The sequence below is a fragment of the Protopterus annectens genome, chromosome 3.part0 (genome assembly GCF_019279795.1).
Source record: "Protopterus annectens isolate FY-2018-M chromosome 3.part0, PAN1.0, whole genome shotgun sequence".
In the NCBI taxonomy this organism is placed as follows: domain Eukaryota; kingdom Metazoa; phylum Chordata; order Ceratodontiformes; family Protopteridae; genus Protopterus; species Protopterus annectens.
The window spans coordinates 1,585,180,353-1,585,198,467 of NC_056731.1; the positions used below are offsets into that span (position 1 = coordinate 1,585,180,353).

An 18,115-nucleotide genomic window follows, 5' to 3' on the forward strand; every position below is an offset into this window, starting at 1 on the left:
CTCATTGTAGGTCATTTGATATTGTACTCATTTCCATAGTTTGCACATTGTTTATAGTTTTGCTACTCCTTTCAAGGTAAACATCTATTTAGCATAGTCAAGGCTTATAGGTCCAGGGCACAGCCATAACTGTGGCCTCCCTCAAGGGGGTGAGTACTCAAGTCATTCTGGAAGCAGCCACTTTGACATTTGTTCACACATTCTGAGCACATTACAGACTTGACATTGACTCCACAGGGTTTGATTGCTATTTTGCACAGGGTTTGATGGCTATTTTGCAGGGGATGCTACAACCTGATATCTCTTCTCGAACTACCTCCTGTTGTCTCTGCAACACTGTCACTTATTTCTTTAGTGAAACACACAGCATCCAGTACTACATAAGTGCCAGTTATTCAGTTTTCCTACTAGAAAATAGAAAAGAGGAAGTTTTCAAGTCACTACCTGACTTCAGTCAGTGTGGTAGTGATTTCAGGGTACCTGCTGCAGGCTTTGGCAGAAGATTCCACTTGAGATCGATCACAAAGTATTGAGGGAAGGTGAAAGAGTCCTCCCAACCATAGCTTTGGGAATCTACCCAAATGTAATGACTACAACAGTGAAACAAGAAGAACATAGTGCAGTTGTGTACACTTACCATAAATGTAGATGTTCAAGTGTATTCACTGTTGCAGTGCTGGTTACCCTCCCTCCAGCCCCCTATTTTTCTCTTACTATACCTCTACTTTCCTTTATTATACTTAAAAGCCTTTTTGGTGCATTTGCTTTTGTTTGGAGATATATATGTTTTGTATTTTTAATTTATATATATATATATATATATATATATATATATATATATATGTCATTGCTAATGTGTAGTTTAGTGAGATGGTCTTGGGAGAAGTGAATGATTGACAAAATCAAAAGCCCTGGTGAGGTCAATAAAAATGGCTCCAGTAAGTTGGCCATTATCCATTCCAAGAAGAATGTTGTCTCTGAGTGTCCTGATAGCTGTGATGTACTGCAACCAGACCAAACAGCATGCTGCTTTTGAAATAGAAGGTGATATTGGTTGATGTACTGAGTGAGTTCCAAGTAAAATACTTTTTTCCAGAATCTTTCTTAGAGTAGGCAGAATAGGAATGTGAAGTTCTGATGGATTAGAGGGACTTGGTTTCTTAGGGAGAGGTTTTACAATGGTATCTTTCCAGATGTTAAGACATATCAAGTGTAATACACTTGTAGATGTGTTCCAGTGACAGTTATGATGTTGTTTCTACATTGATAAATAAACCATGGAAGGAAGTTTGTCTGTTCTGGGGTTATCAAGTTTAGTTTGTTTGAGCTAGGGGTTGATATCCTTCGATGTGATACTTATGAACTATAATGAACAGATGCATTATTTACATATTTCTCCAGGTAAGTGGTGGCCCTGTATTTTGTCAATGCCTCCTTGATTAGTTAGGGGTTAAACTTATGCCCACCATCCGTGGAAGAAAAGTGGCCTGCAAGAGAGTCAAACCGCATCAGCTACCTTGAAGGTGCTTTACAGGGTATACCCATCACTTATTCAACAGTTGAAAGCCAGAGTATGTTAGTGCCCAGTCTGCATCTCTGGAGCAATCCCTCAAGTCCTCTGGCATGGGCTCAGTAGTTGCATTTGGGATCAAGGACATCTGTCTCTAGTCCCATCCCTGAGTCTGGCAAAATTTGCTGACCTAAGTTGAGAAGTCCATTTGGTATAAACACACAGACACAGACGCACACACAGACACAGACGCACACACAGACGCAGACGCACACACAGACGCAGACGCACACACAGACGCAGACGCACACAGACGCAGACGCACACAGACACACACACAGACGCACACACACACACAGACGCACACACACACACACAGACGCAGACGCACACACACACAGACGCACACACACAGACGCACACACACACACAGACGCACACACACACAGACGCACACACACACACACACACTTGGTGGAACCTGTTATTGTAGAAGCACACCCTCAGGAAACATGGCCTGATGCCATAGCTAAGCCCTGTGCATGCACATCCAGCTTCAGTTCTGCTACTGTTGATCATTTTGTCCAGTACCAAAGTCCTGTTGTCTGACCTCTGCATTGCACTTGCTGCCATATGCTCAACCCAGTCCATGTTTACATAATTTTGCCCTACTTATTCTGGATCTTGATTAAGGGAAAGTGTCACTATTTGTTTCTCTTTAAGGGAGTCACAGAATCCGGTAGCATACTGGACAAATTATGATGAGCCCTCCATTCCTTATGTCTTCCCAACCCAATGTCCTATTCTTCAAAGAGACTTCCAGGATGGTGAAATCCTCCAGGGACTCTCCTGTTTCCCCTTGCCTACACCATGAAAGGTTTAAACAAGGAAGCAGGCCAAAGGAGGACTATTGGATCATCTCACCCTTGAAGCTGATCATAGAGAATGCTGCTTTTTTTATCATAGCTTCTGTTAAACTTACTGCTAAGAAGGTAGATGCCCTCAGTACCCCAGGAGCAGTGTAAAACACTGAGAAAGTATTTTCTGAGCAGATTCCTTCATGTCAGTCCAGGGAAGGTCAAAGAGACTACTTCACATTTTAATCTCGTTACCTGATGCACTTCAGTGCATACGCATGAGGGTGTTCTTTGCCACACAGGGACTCTGGTCCCTCAACTGCCCTTCTCTTCTGTTTAGGTTCTATTCCCTCTTAGTGGAAGCTGGTTTAAACCCTCACTACATCTTCGACATTGAGATTACATGTAGCATGACACAGTTATTTTTTGTTACACTTTTTGTTTGTTTCATTAAAGTGCAGTTAAATGCTTGGCATGTATCAAAATGTTTTCACCAGTACAGTCATTAACAAGCATCACAACACCTGGAAAGAAGAGATGAGAGAGAAAGGAGAAACTTCAACAGCAGCTATATGATAATAAACATAAATTTATTTTGCAGTGTTCTAGACTTGTTTCATCATTTGTTGTGGTTGTAGTACCTCACTGCCAGTACATGAATCTTCTAATCTTTATAGTAATGGGGCAGAACCCATATATCTTGCATTGTGGAACCTTGTCCTTGGGTGTTGTGTTGCGTTTATCCTCTTTTCTTTTCCTGTTCTACATTTGTTTCCCTGAAGTTCCAACATTTGGGCATGGAGTACACTTCCCTTGTGCAAATGCAAGACGCAATGTTTTGATCTTTTTGGAATGCTTTATAAACCAGCACAGTTTGTCAGTAGCCTCTTATTTTCTCAGATTTTTTTCTAGGCTTTGTGTTATATGAATGCAAGCTCATATAGCTAAATATGAGTATGTTTAAAACTGGCAGATAGCACAGAGGATTAAGGATACAAGCTGTTAACAAACTGCTTCCAGTATTTGTTCCCCCCAGATTACACTTGCCCATTCTGTGTTCTTGAACATTTGGGAAATATGTCTATGCTCAGCAGTGTTCCCCTATGTATGAACCTATGTACATGCCCCATGTGTCACATCTCTTAGTAAAATACAATTATCTAATATATGCTTTATGAAGCAGCATGCATTACTTACATTCATCATTTTAAAATTATCTTTAATTTTATGCTAAATATGTCATGGGCTTTTACAACAGACAATTCTAGATGTGGTCAAAATATATTTTAACCAACACAATTTTTATCTTTAGTAGATGGTCACTTCTCAGACTGGCTGAATGTCTCTGTTTTTTTATTTTCCAGTAGTCTTGTATATCTGAACTGTTTAATAGGGCTGATGTACTTCGTATGGACCATTGTTGCAGTAGTATTTATGGCATATGAGAATTAGTCACAGGTGGATGCCCACCTAGGCAGTCTAACTCTCAGAGGTCTACAGATATCTTAGCTTAGGATGGTTCCTTCCCCAAATGGGAGGCCCTCAGCTGCATTCTAGATAAAAGGGGCAATAATTCAGTCCATCTTCAATTCTGCTTTGCTGCAAGTAGCTGCTGTGTTTTAGCAAGTAAGTTTGCAAACTGTTAATTCACTTGCAGCCCTAGACCTCCAGCATACAGAAGGATTTGAAAGCTAAGTTGGGGAACCTTTTCTGCTAGTAGTTGCCTAATTGTCTTTTTGCTAATGAATTATTCCTAGAGAAATCTTGTTTGCTTCACCTATCCCTGTCTTAGAGGGAGATAAAGGCCTGATCATGACCGTTCAGTTAGTGGCTCAGATGCTACAAAAGCCATGTAGTGGGTGATACAGTGAGTGGCATAATCGGGGGGGGGGGGGGCTCTAATGAGGGTGGAAGCATTTCTTCCTGGTTGGCAATATGCTCCTGTACAAATGAAGTCTTTCACATAGGCTCCTTATGGGTTCCATAGGCTTGGCTTCCCAAGTTGGTGACATTAGCTCTCAAGGTGCGTGCATGCATGCATGTATGTGTGTCTGTGTTTGTGTATGTGAGCACATACATGTCAGAGGGAAAGTATTGGAAGCCCTATGATGATGCAGCGCCTGCATCGACTATGAGGAAAGGAGTCAGGATATGGTGTGAGGCAAGGTAAAAGCGCCTTCATTGCCTGTGTTTAGGGTTAAGCATGATGCTGTTTGGGGGAATGCCCCTCATTCATGGCTAAATGGAAAACTGCTTTCAGGTGCCAGTCTGGGGCGTAAACCAGACTCGCTTGACTGATGAGGTAGTCTCCATAGCCATAGTCAGGGCCTGAAAGATAGATTGCAGGCCCTGGTCTAGGGTGTACGCCAGACTCACCTTGCTCTGGTGAAGGGTACTTACCGCAACTGCAAACACGCAGTGGGTTAGGGCATAGATGGTGACAAAAAGAGCCCTTATACCTGCCTGATTGATGACACCCTATGGACAGCTTTCATCCTAATGGAAAAATTCCCAGGTAAGAGAATAAATGTGCCATGTTTGATTGTCGAAGCTTAGTGGTTGGCAGGCACAGAGCCATATGTAATATAAAAAAAGGTATTTCCCCATTGTCTGGGGTATGTATTTTTTCAGGCTTGTGCCCAAACCTTTTGGAGGCAGATATGTTAATGGTTTACAACATATCCTCCTGGGACTCTTTCTATGTCATAATTATTCAGGTGCAGAGGCTAGTTTTGCCAAAGTGAGGGACTGAAACAGTAGCTTCAACCAGTAGAGAGCATTTGGCTGTTCTGACTGTTGCAGTGTATGAAACCCATTTTGGGAATATATCAGTGGATTACTGTCACTTGTCTAAGATCCACTTGGCTGAAACAGGAGTTCCACACCGCTCCCTTCCTCCAGAAGTTTGGATATATGAACAGTTTGTGCTCACCATGTTGAAGGCTTTACATATTCCAGTAACTCTTGACACCTGGAATCCCAGTATCCCAGCAAGGCATTGCATTGTGAGATTTAAAAAAAGTAATTTGAAGAGCTTTGTTCGCTGTAACAAAACTCACAGGCCTCTGCCTAGCCCTCCACCTTTAGCACACAGTCCTTAGGAAAAGTGGATTCTACACCTCCCCTATGAGAGAATCAGATTTGTCTTGTGAAGACAAGGAAGACTTAGCACATCCCTCGGAGTTATCCTCTTAGATATGACTCAAATGATGAAACAATTTATCCAGGCTTGCTGACAGAAGATATTTCACTTTGAAGTGACCCTCAATGTCATGAGAGAACGTTTTAAATGTCAGGCCAAGGAGATGTCCCTGCCAAAAAAAAGCGGGTACTTGCGTATTATCGCAACCAGATTTTCGCGATAATAGCGCTTGCTTCCCAGTGCGGAAATGTATGCAAAATCACACTGACAATGTCAACTTCATCTAAAAACATTGTTTAGGTAGCAAACACATTGTAAATTTAAAGGAATGAGAGCTTCTTTCAAGCTATGCTGTTTTCCAACATCTTGTCACTGTAAATACATTTTACACAGCCGCTATGTGTAATACACATTCCATATCCCCAGCCGTGAGCCTGTAAATGTTGTCAAAGTTATACTTCAGATTAGTAAAGACGATCTATGTAGATATTCAGTTGTAGTGAACTAACCCCAAAAAACAACCTTTATAAATACAATGCGTTTGTGGGATCTACCTAAGACAGGAAAGGAGTCAATAGCACTTTTCCAGCAATATGGCATTATATCAAGTAAAGAATGCTGTTCCGGACATTCAATGACATTATACTATGGGAAGCAGATTTTTTGGAAATGCAATACATCAAAATGTTACCAACATGTAGGAGTTTGAAGGAAGTAGAATTAATTTTACCACCGCTGTCCGCTTCATTTATTGTTGGGCAAAGCAGATGACATCTATAAGTTTCTGTCAGGAAGAACTGGACATGGCTGACAAGACAGTCATGGACTGGAGTAACTACTTACGTGATGTCTGTGTCTTAGAAACGGAAGAAAAAGGACAAGGAAGAAATCGGAGGGCCAGGGTGTATTGTGGAAATAGAGGAGACTCTTTTTACTAGACGTAAAAATAATGCTGGCCATATTCTCCCTCAGCAGTGGGTATTTGGAGGGATATGTAGGGAGACGAGAGACTTTTCTTGTAAAAGTTCCTGATAGAACAGCCGCAACATTATTTAATAAAATCAAAGAATACATTAAACAGGGCACTACTATTTATTCAGATTCATGGCGGGCATATCAAACTCAACAACTAGAAGAAGCTGGTTTCAGTCATGAAAAAGTAAACCATAGCTACAACTTTGTAGATCCGAACACAGCAGTGCATACACAACACATAGAGAGAATGTGGGGATCTGTTAAGTGGAGAAACAAAAAACAGAGAGGCACTACAAGACCCCATTTGGACTCCTACCTAATTGAATATATCTGGCGTGAAACACAGCTTGCACTAAAGAAAGACTTATTTGATGCAATCTTGACAGCAATAGCAGACAATTTCTCTCCATACAAAAAGTGTAACCCAGCAAGTGAACCATCTACAAGTATGCTTCCTTAATCAGCAATAAAATATTTACAGATATGTTGCTCAAAAACATCTGGAAGACATCCACCATGAATACTATGCAAAACATCCACAAAACATTGCAACAATAACTGCTACCCCCCACAAAAAATCAGTTTCTGTCAAATACTACAAGAATGCTCTTCGTAACTTTAGCCTCCATCGTCAAGACCTTCATCTCTGTTTGATTGTTTAGATTGCTATTACCTTTAACTTCAATTATTTCCTACAGTATGTCAAATAAAACTAGTTATTTACCAAAAAATGTGATGCTCCAGATTTCTTCTTCTCAGGAAAAAGTTTAGTATCCAATTTCGTAGTAATCCATCACGCAGTAAAAACGAACGAGCATTTCCCATGCGTTCTCAATTCACTTCTGCACTAAGACAGCAGTGCAACCAATTTTGATGTACGCAAAGCAAGTTTCACATTTCTGCGTTCATTTACGCTACTGATTTGGGACAAACTACTTTGTACCCAAAGAAAATATCAAATTCTGTCTTACTTTTAGTCCCACAATCTGTTTTTGGGCCAACAAACGTATTACTGCAACCGTGAAAATCTGGTTGCGATAATACGCAAGTACCAAAAAGAGGCACCTGGACCTGTTGTGTTTGAATGAGCCCCATGCTTGAGTTCTTCAGAGCTGTCCTCATGCTAGCTTTATCTGAGTCGGGTTCACAACCTTCCACCCTCAAGAATCCTGACAGGTTCTGCAAGGTCCAACAGGTCTAGTACCTGTTCAAAAATCTGACAGCATATTTGGCAGTGGTTTCCTTGGATGTTGCTAGTATCTCTTGTTAGCTTCAGGCCCAAATACTCTTCCAAGCCAGGGGCACTAGTTAGCTCCATGCCCCAGTAATCTCCAAAACCAAAGGTATGATGGTGACAGAATGTTGAGGTGAAAAATCTACATATCTGCTACCCTCATTTTTGGGTTGCCAGTTGCCAGACCCATATGGCAAATTACTAAGGAATGATCCTAAAGCAGGCCAAATAATTAAGTTTTTAAAACAAGGATGAGACTGTAAAGGTTCAGATTTCCAGGAAACACCCTATAGTGCAGACAGTAACAAACATATGTGGGTATAAAATGTGGGTATGATGCAGCAGCAGTAATACTAGTTATTAAGAGCCATGCTTGGTTGAAAATTCAGCCCTTTTTCTGACTATGATGATATGCAGCTCTGTATGTGTGCTTAGACAGGAGTTTCTTGTTTACTTCTACGCAAGACCTTTTCAAAAAACTATAAATGGAAGGAGCAGGACAGCAGAGAGCTAGTCCAGAGGATGCTAAAAGACACTTTTGGACAATAAGATGGGTAAGTACAAGATGAGGGGGGCTGGTAGTGTGGAATTAAGACCTCAATAAGGGGGAAACTGATGGTGAGTGAAGAAAAGAAGGAGATAGAGGAAGATGAATTGGAGAGAAGACTGGTGAATTTGCAGAGAGACTCCTGGGAAAATGATGAAAAAGAGAGGGGTTATATATAAGGGAGAAAGCATTAAAGACCGAACTATGTTGGTAAAATCACAACAGAGTAGGACATTAGTTATTGGTACTGAAGAGACTACTGCTGGGCAGTAGGAGACAAAGTGGAAACAGCTGGCAAAAAATACAAGAGGTGGCAGATGGGTGATAAGAATAAAAATGGATTATGGGAAATGCATAGAGAAAGATGAGGAAGTCAGAGAAGTATTAACAGAATATTACAATGGAATTTGCAATCTGAAGGAAGGTAACAAGTCATGGAATAGAATTGGGAAAGATGTGGTCTAAATGAGGAGCAAACTAGGAGACTGAATGCAGACATAACAAGAGAGGCATTATAGGGAATGATGTACAAGAGATAAGAGGAGGAATTGGGAGGACCAGATAGATTCCACCTGGAATTTTACAACTGGAGAGGAAAATAGATTTGTATGATACTGGAGGTGGCTGTAGCAGAACACAGGGCTCTGGGGAAACCTCCAGTAGCATGAGAAAGGCATTGATAAACACGGTCTTAAAAGGACAAGGGGGAATTGGAAAGTGCAAGTCCATATCCCTGATCAGTATTGACATAAAAATACTAGCAAAAGTACTAGGTGAGATCCTGCCAAAATAGAGAAAAGGCAAAACAAATTCATGAATAGCAGAAAAGTATAGCAAAGCTGGACCCAACCCAGCTTGGTTTGTCAAGGGCAGGACATGCCTAGTAAATCTGGTGGACTTTTTTTGAAAAGTCACTAGGGACATGGATGATGGTAAAACAGTGCATACTGCCTACCTTGACCTGGCTTAGTTATTTGACACAATACCATGCTCGAGTATTGTAAATAAACTTACAAAACCTGGCATAAATCCCTCCGTCAGCAGATGAACAGCCAGTTGGCTTACAGACAGGACACATGGTTAAAGTGTGTGAATCCAGATTCAGCAGATGGCCAGTTTCTAGTGGTGTGCCACAGGGCTCAGTGCCTCGGACCACTCCTGTTTGGAATATACTTCTCTGAAGTCGAGGCTAATGTGGAAGGCCTCTGTAAAAGTTTGCCAACAACTGCAAGCTGGTGGCAATCATCAAATCCCACTATATTGTAGATATCCTTCAGGAGACTCTAAATCAGGCAAATTGTTGATCCCAGAGCTATGGCCTAAAGCTAAATGTGAAAAAATGCATTATCATAAGCTTTAGGATGCCAAAGACCCCTGCAAATCACGACAGTAGTACACTCCTAAGAGTGGACTCAAGAGGTGAGAGATCTAGGTACACAGATGGGGGTAGTAGCCTGAATGTTGATCATCATTTGCCCACAGTGGTAAGGAAGTTGTTCTGTATAGCACAGCTTATAAGTAAAGGTATGGCATCCAGATCCAAGGAAGTTATAGTCCCACTATACTTAGCCTTCATTAGATCAATAATCAAGTACAATGCACCATGTGGCATTTACTTGATTAGGGACTTACAACAGCTGAAGCAACCCCAGAGGTTCCTCACAAAGAAAATGCAGGGTGTTAACATGTCTTATGCCGACAGACAAGGCCTATCCCTTTACTGTCTCTCCTACTGACTATTAAGGTGTGACCTATGCCTAACTTACAAGGCATTCACAAATTCAGCCCTGTTGGAGCTGCTACACATCCACAAGACCAGCAGCAAGAGGGATACTCTATCTACGGATCTAAACCTAGTCAGTGACTCAAACAAAACACACTGGAGAGGCAGATGTGTCACAGAGATTACCCCTTCTTTGGCACAGACTTTCTCTGCACATTAAACAGAGCCCTTCAGTAGCCCTCTTCAGAAGCAGTTTGGATCAACGGATAGAGAGTCACAAATTCACACCTGATGTAACACCTGTGTCCTTATGGACAGGAGTAGTCTGTAAAATACTCAAGGCATATACACAAACGTATGCCATCTTCTTGCACTTGTCATGTATTGGGTAAAACTGGGTTATACAGGCTAGGCTTATAAGGACTGTTAAACCATTAGTCTGGCGAACCTATGAATTAATGAAATTCATTAATAGAGAGGAACAAAAGAAAAAAGGGAAGGGTGGGCATAATTTTTTTGGTCTTCAAAAAACCTTCAACATGGTAAGGTAGGACTCTGTATAGGAAACTGTTTGGCAAAGACAGGTAGGGGAAAAGCTCATAAGATGGGTTTAGGCTACAAATAAAGACCTAGTGAAAGAAATACCTTACCATGTGGGAAGGTCTCAGAAGGAACAAGAGTGAAAAGGGAAATTAGGCAGGGATACCCACATTTTCCAATTTTATTCATGCTAGTGGCAAACACATAGTTCAGCAAGAGAGACCGTTACAAGATTACATGCAAGAATGGCCAACATGCAAGTCTGGTAGACTCCATCCTAGTAAGGAAAAGGCACTGGGGTAGAATCAGTGATTGCAAAATCATCCCCAGTGAAACAGTCTGCTCACAGCATAAACCACTGGTTGCCACAGTCAGCCAGCAGTAGTTAGAGAAGACTCTAAGGTCAATGGAGACTAAACTGAAAACCTGGAAGTTGATTGGAGAGAAAACATGAGTCCATGGAAATATTCGGGGATCCATCACCTCAGGAAGAAGAGGAACTGGGTAGAGTTGAAGAGGAATGGCATTGCCTTAGAACATCATTGGTGGGGACTGTAGAACAGCTATGCATCTGAGCCAGATTACATAAGTAGAGCTGGTAGTGGAGTGCAGAATTCCAGGAAGTCATCAAAAGAAAGGAGGAATGCAGGAAAAAGTAGGAAACAGAAAGGATGGAGCAGGCTAAGAAGGTAGTCTGATTGGATAACAAGGAGGCTGAGAGAGGAGTTGCAGTATCAAGAACAAGCCATCACAGGCACTCTACCAGCTTCTGGAAGGTGACTAAGTAGATGGCATAATGGAACTCTATCAGGTTGCAAGGCAAAAACAGAAAGATAAAGAAGATAGTCAGACACCCTTCATAAGGGATGCCAGCAGCAAACCTGCTCACCAGTCCACAGGACATCAGTGGCAGATGGAAGGAGTACTTTTCCAGCAGCTACTGAATGAAGAAAACCCTGCAGTTAGCTGCACAGTGAAAAGAGAGGAGCCCAGCCTAGAAGAAGTTTGAACACGAAGGAAAATGAGGTTAGGGAAAGTAGCAGTCTCAGATGAAATCACAGCAGATAAGATCAAGGTGTTGGGAGAAATAGGGGAGAAATTCTTCCAGAGGGTACTTGTAATGATATGAAGAGAAAGGCATATCCCAGATGACTGGAGTGTAATAGTGCCAGTGTACAAGAACAAAGGGGACATCCATAACTGTGGGTAGTACATAGGGTGTCAAACTCCTCTCACATGGCATGAAAGTTCTGCAGAGGGTGAATGATAAATAAGTACGGAGAGTAGTAGAAAGTAAGATAGGAGGACAGTTCGGATTCAGATTAGGATGCAGCACAACTGACCCGACTGATTAAGACAGATAGTTGAGAAGAAGCTAGAGATGAGGTAAAAGTCCAGCTGCGCATTCCAAGACTTGGAGAAACCACATAACAAAGTCCCAAGAAAGCTGATTTGGGTAGTCCTGTGGTTTTTTGAAGTCCCAGAAACATTTGTAGCGTTAGTGAAGGCGATATACAAGGATTGAATGACTCAAATATGAACATTGTTCGGTCTCACATAAGGGTTCCCATTGGGTGTGGGTGTGTATCAGGATTCAGCTCTGAGACCATTGCTGTTCATATTGGTAATGGACTACATTAGCAAACAGGTCAGAGGGGACAGATCAATGAAGTTGCGCTTTGCAGATGAAATGGCATTACAGGCAAACTCTAACAAGAACTTCAGCAAAAGAAAGGGGAATGGAATGCAGAACTGAAAGCACATAAGATGAAACAAAGTATGGATAAGACAGTTGTAATGGCAACAAATGGGGGAAATCAGATGAAGCTGGGAACTGAGACAGAAGGGAAAATAGTGAAACAGGCTAGCAGCTTCAGGTATCTGGGAGAGGTGGCTGAGGAGAAAGGAAGTCTGAATGAGGAAATCAAGGTTAGAATCAGAGTGACTGCAGTCAGCTGGCACAGTGTATCAGATGTAGTGTATGACAGAAGAATGCCAGAGAAGCTGAAAAGTGAGGTGTACAAAAACCTGGCCAGTAAAGGCAAAGCAGCTGAGGAAACTAGAGGTGATGGAGATGAAGTGGTAGATGGGTGGTAGAATGTACACTGTGAGACAGACAAAGAAATGAGGACATGAGAGCAGAAGCCAAAGTAGCTCTAATTGCAGACTAGGTCAAAAAGAGCAGATTATAGTGGTTCAGGCACATGTGCAGAAAAGTAGAAGACAGTCTGTTGAAAGACTCTGGAGCATTTCTCCCTGGGCCTCCGCTGAAAACAGGCTCTGTGGAACCTAGTCGGACTTTCCCGGTTAACAAATGTTAAATAAAAAAATAAATAAATAAAAAAGATCTCGGACAGACAGGATGAAAACAAGAAGAAATGCATCCGGCAAAGGGGTTGATGGGTTGTATGAGAGAAGATCTACTGCAGTCAAACATGACTATTGGAGAAGGTAGTAGAGTGACACTGAATCAAGAGAGATGGTAGCAGTTGACAAGTCACCCCAACCTGATATAGAAAATGGGGAAAAAGAGGGATGGTGATGATGCTAATAGAAAATATGACTGAAGAGATCAGAAGTAAGCAAATCCTACTGAAAGGACAAGATTAGATATCCAGTTTTATTTTCCAAGATGTCAGAGGAGGTAGAGTTACCACTGAGGACAGTATATAAGAAATATTTGAGAAGTTCAGTGTTGTTTTAATGCTCAACTGCGGTAACATGAAAGTTGTCGTATGGCTAAGGAGAGTGAAAGGAGAAAAGGAAATAGTTAAGATAAGAGGAAGAATTTCCCAAATATCAATGGTTGCATGTAGGAACCACTGTAGGAGAGATGACAGAGAAAAATGTGGAGGTTCTGAACAAGAAGGTGTGTGTCTTTGGTTTGTGGGGGGGCTTACACTATCCTACGTGGCATAGACATGTTGAGAATGATGGTACTGCCACTCGTAATCCACATTTATTGGAACCTACAAATACATGCTAGGGACAGAAGCTCTGCAGTTAAAGAAGGAAATGGAGGACTGTGTGGAAAAGGCCAAGGGGAAGAAGTGAGCAAAGAGAAAATGAGAATGTGTAGAATAGAGGGAGTTGAAGACTTACGAGTAATATGTTGCATGGAAACTGCAGAGAAGAAGAATAGAATGAAGTAAAAGGGAAGAAAGGAGCAGCATTAAAGGAACTAGGATGTATGAAATGAAGGAATAGGCTAAAGAGCTGTAGGAAAAAGAATATAAAGGTATGGAAAGATTCTGGGATAAGACAAGAGGGGAAACTAATAAGTGCAGAGAAAGGAAGACCAGTAGGATTCAAAGCAATGGGCATGCTAAGTTCAAATATGGACTACCATAAGTGCAGTGGTGAAATTGGTGATATGGAAACCTGAGGTTACAAGACAGGAGAAGAACACTAGAGAAGGAATGAGGAGAGGGAAGACAGGTGGAAAGAGTTAGCACCTTGAAGTAAATGAACAGGGCAAGGGAAACAAAAACCAAAACTGCTAATAAGAAGATTTGAGAGAGATAGAATGACAAAGTGAGAGCATGGATTCAGAAAACGATGGAACAGGGAAGGATGGCGATGGATAGTAGGTAGAATGTAGTACAACGCGTGGAAACTCCAGGCAGTGTATGGGGCAGGTGACCAAAGAGATGGCTAACATTGCAGAGGAAAGAAAAAGAGCCAGGAGAATAGCAGGTTCTGGGGATGGCAAACACAGGAGGCGTAGATTATGCATATGTCTTGGGAGTGTAAGAAAATTCCCCAAACACTATGGGAAGTGTGATGCCCATATGGGAATTCTGCATGTGAGAGTAGCAAAAGAGCAAAATAGCTGTAAGGAGAGCGAACTGAAGAGTTGCAGTGTTGCTTAGCACATAAATAAAAATCATCACCTGAAACTGGAAAGGAACAAAAGAAATAAAGGAGCACGGGATACACAGGAGGTTTCAAACCGTGTTAAGGAGATGGCAACGGCTGACAAAAATGAGTGAGGCGGCGGTACATGATGATTAAACTGTGGAAAGAAGTAAGAGAGTGCTATAAGATCGAGGCACATCAGGCAGGAGGGAATGATGACCTGAGTGAGTGAGTAGGGGCAGCAAAGGATTGGAAAGCTGCATGAGGACTGCACAAGTATGCTATTTCATGGGAAACCATCGGTAAATGCTTTTGAAAAAAAAAGTAATTTCTTCTGGTTACAAAATAGAGTTCAGTACATTGCCTCCATTCATGAGGGATGCCTTTAGTCACAAAGAATGAGATGAAGTTGGCCGTACATCTGCTTAACCAGTGTTTGCCTTAGGGGATCACGGAAAGTGTTATTTCAGAAGAACAAGGGAAGACATTCTATTCAAAACTTTCTTGTACTCAAAATAAGGGGTCATAGAAGCCTATTTTCCACCTTTCAAGACAAAATGGGTGCCAGGCTTAACATCAGTATGCTAATGCTCAGCTCTCTGTTTTCAATCACTAGTGCACATTTTCATGGACACTACACTTGCGATTTTATAGGTTCATAGGTTCATACTAGGCTATCTGCCCGAGGGCATTTACAAGCCTAGCCCATCGTTTTGTGGCTTACGCCACCCCTTTAGTATGGGGAACTATACCCATTATTTTGCTGTGCCTTTGTCGAGCAGTGACACTGAGGTAATCCCTGGGGTATATCTGCGATCTCCCATCCATTGGTCAAGATTTCTCTTGAACAAGGCCAGCGAGGTGCTCTGCCTCACATGTACCGGGATTTTGTTCCACAGCATAGGGAGTCTTTGGGTGATGAATCTATCCCTCCAGCACGTCCTATTAATAGCCATGTCAAGGTTTAAGTCTCCCGCCCTTGTGGCTCTGATGGATCTAGATTTTTGAGGTGAAGCATATTCATCAAATCTGGGTTTGACATGGCCTTGTATGTTAGGCAAAGGTCACCTCTGAGCAAGCGGTGCGACTGAATAGAGCTGGAGTTCTTTCAGTCGGGCAGCATAGGACAGATTTTTGAGACCCTTTATCCTTTTGGTGAGGAACTTTTGTGGCCTCTCCAGCTGCTGCAAGTGTCGGGTCAGATACATTCCGAATGGGGCATTGTACTCAATCATTGGTCTGATGAGTGATGAGTAAAGGGAGACTATGACCTCCCTTGATCTAGATGAGAATCCCTTCATGATAAGGTGGGCAATGTAGAAGGTCTTCCTAACTACTTTAGCTACATGGGTGTCGAATGACAGACTACTATCAACCTGGGTCCCCAGGTCCCTGATAACTTCTTCTGTGCTCAGTGGATTGCCACCTATTTGGTAGCTAGGGGTAACCTTGTTTTTCCCGAAGGGTATGACTATGCATTTTGGCATTTAACTTTAGGCCGTGGCTCTGGCACCAGTTATCCGTTTCTGTGAGACCCTTCTGAAGGATATCTGTGTCAGATGTGTTTTCTACTATGGCGCCCAGTTTGCAGTCATCTGCAAACTTTGTCAGCTCATAACCCTCCTGTGTTTGCTTGTACTTGGAAAAGTAGATGCCAAACAAGAGTGGGCCCAGGACTGAGCCCTGTGGGACACCACTTGTGACAGGCTTTGAGTCTGACATGGCGCCAGCAACTCTGACCCTGTGGGTTCTGTCACTCAGCCAGTTTGCAACCCATCTTGTGATGTATGGGTTGACATTTAAGCTGATGAGTTTTTCAATGATACCCGAGTGGGGTATTGTATCGAAGGCCTTAGCCAGATCGAGGTAGGCTGTATGGACTGCCTTTCCCTCATCAATGGCTTTGGTGACTGTTTGAAAAAGTCAACCAAGTTTAAAAGGCATGATCTGCCTTTGACAAAGCCAAACTGGGTTGGATCCAAAGTCTGCAAATTCCCTATGTCTTTATTTATGAGGTCCATTATGATCCTCTCCATGGCTTTGCAGATAAGGCTTGTCAAGCTAATGGGCCGGTAATTTCCAGGGTCGGTGGAGGCACCGCCTTTGTGAAGTGGTACCACAGTTGCAGTCGCCACTCCTGGAGTACGTATCCAGAGGTAAGACTTTGATTAAACAGCTGTCCTAGCTGTGGGTTTAATTCCTCATTGAGTTCATGGAGCACACAGCCGGGGACATCATCAGGTCCCATGGATGCTGTGTTTTTTGCTTTGGAGAGAGCAGTTCTCACTTGGGCGCTGGAGATGTTTGGGGGGCTGCAATCGTTTGGTATATTGCACTGAAGATAGAGATTGCACTATCTTGGAGGTTTCCATTTCCTCCGAGACAGTGCAATCACCTCCAAAATTTGAGTGCTTTTATCCTTATTGCAAGGCTTTCTAAGATCTGAGGAAGTCTTGTAATAAAGACAAAAGTGTTCATATTTTGCATTGAATAAAGGCAAACATCTTACGATGCAATGTTGACTCTTATCTCATAGTTGCTTGTAAACAGCAATTAAAATTAATGTATTATTCTTCATGTTTGATAACTGGATAAACATCCTATGTTAACAGTGATATAACAGTAAAAGTTTACAATTTTTGTATGGTGTGGATTAAAAAAATTATTTGAAAGTAAGTTTGTTTATTGATTTATTTGTTTAGTTAGTATGTTATGTATTTGTGTTTCCATTTTTAAGTGGATGAGTGAGCTGGTCAAATGACCTTTTTCAGTTACAAACTGATCTAAAAGGCAAAAGCATTTACTTATTACCCATACTGTTTACACACTGGGAAGCACACACAGACTTTACAGTACTTGTGCACGCAGTAGCAAGTAAAGCCATATTTGAAAATAAACTAGAACCCAATTGAGTTTATTGTATGCATTTGCACAGTTATGTTTTTTTGTTGTTTAATGAAATTGTGTAAAAAATTTCTAAATGTATCAGGTGTTGCATTTTCCTTTTTTGTTATTTTTCCAGGTTGCATTCTGATATTGCAGTCATCCTCAGTCATCTTTTAGGGTAGTTGCCCAGGGTAGTAAACATGTTAACATTTGCTGTCCAGTTACTGAGCAGTGAAGTCCCACCATTCTTCTGCCCTTTGACTTAAACTGGCAAAGCTCAGAGCTGTCATCTACCACCAGCATAACTTCTAAGTTTCACAGACATCTAGTGTTCATGTTAGCCCACTGCTGACAATGTAATGTTTCACTGTGGATGTGGAATTTGAATAAGACATTTAATGAGTCTGCTGTTTCTCTTTCAGTTGAGTGAGCTGAATACATTTTTCTTGAAACATATCTTTGTATTCCAAGCAAGTCATCCTCTGAGCTGGCTCCGAATCCTTTTCATTGGTGTGATCACTGCACCCACTGTAAGGTAATCCACTTTTCTGACCTGTACTATGGCACCAGATTTGTAATATTGATGGTTTCATGTTCTCCTATTTATGAAAGAAATAATAATTACTGTTCATATTTGATTAACAGAAAAATTCCAACTCCAAAAACTTCAATACTTTATTACAGCAAAGCTTTTGGATATAAATCCTTCTTCAGTGCAGCATATTTGATACCAGTTATAAAACAGTACAGTTATGTTGGTATATATTTGCAGGCGATCCAGACAGATCTGATGCCAGGAGGAGGGGGAGTTGGTACTGTGCAGTAGGTAAATGCTTGGATCCC

At 41.7% G+C, this 18,115-nt stretch overlaps 1 protein-coding gene across 1 annotated transcript in view; it reads left to right on the plus strand.

The window, feature by feature from the left end:
• PTDSS1 (phosphatidylserine synthase 1) overlaps positions 1-18,115 on the plus strand; it is an 811,205-nt gene that overhangs the window by 526,091 nt on the left and 266,999 nt on the right. The window contains exon 8 of the mRNA XM_044065621.1: positions 17,695-17,807. Within this exon, the coding sequence (XP_043921556.1) occupies positions 17,695-17,807 (113 nt within the window). The remainder of the gene's footprint in view (positions 1-17,694; positions 17,808-18,115) is intronic.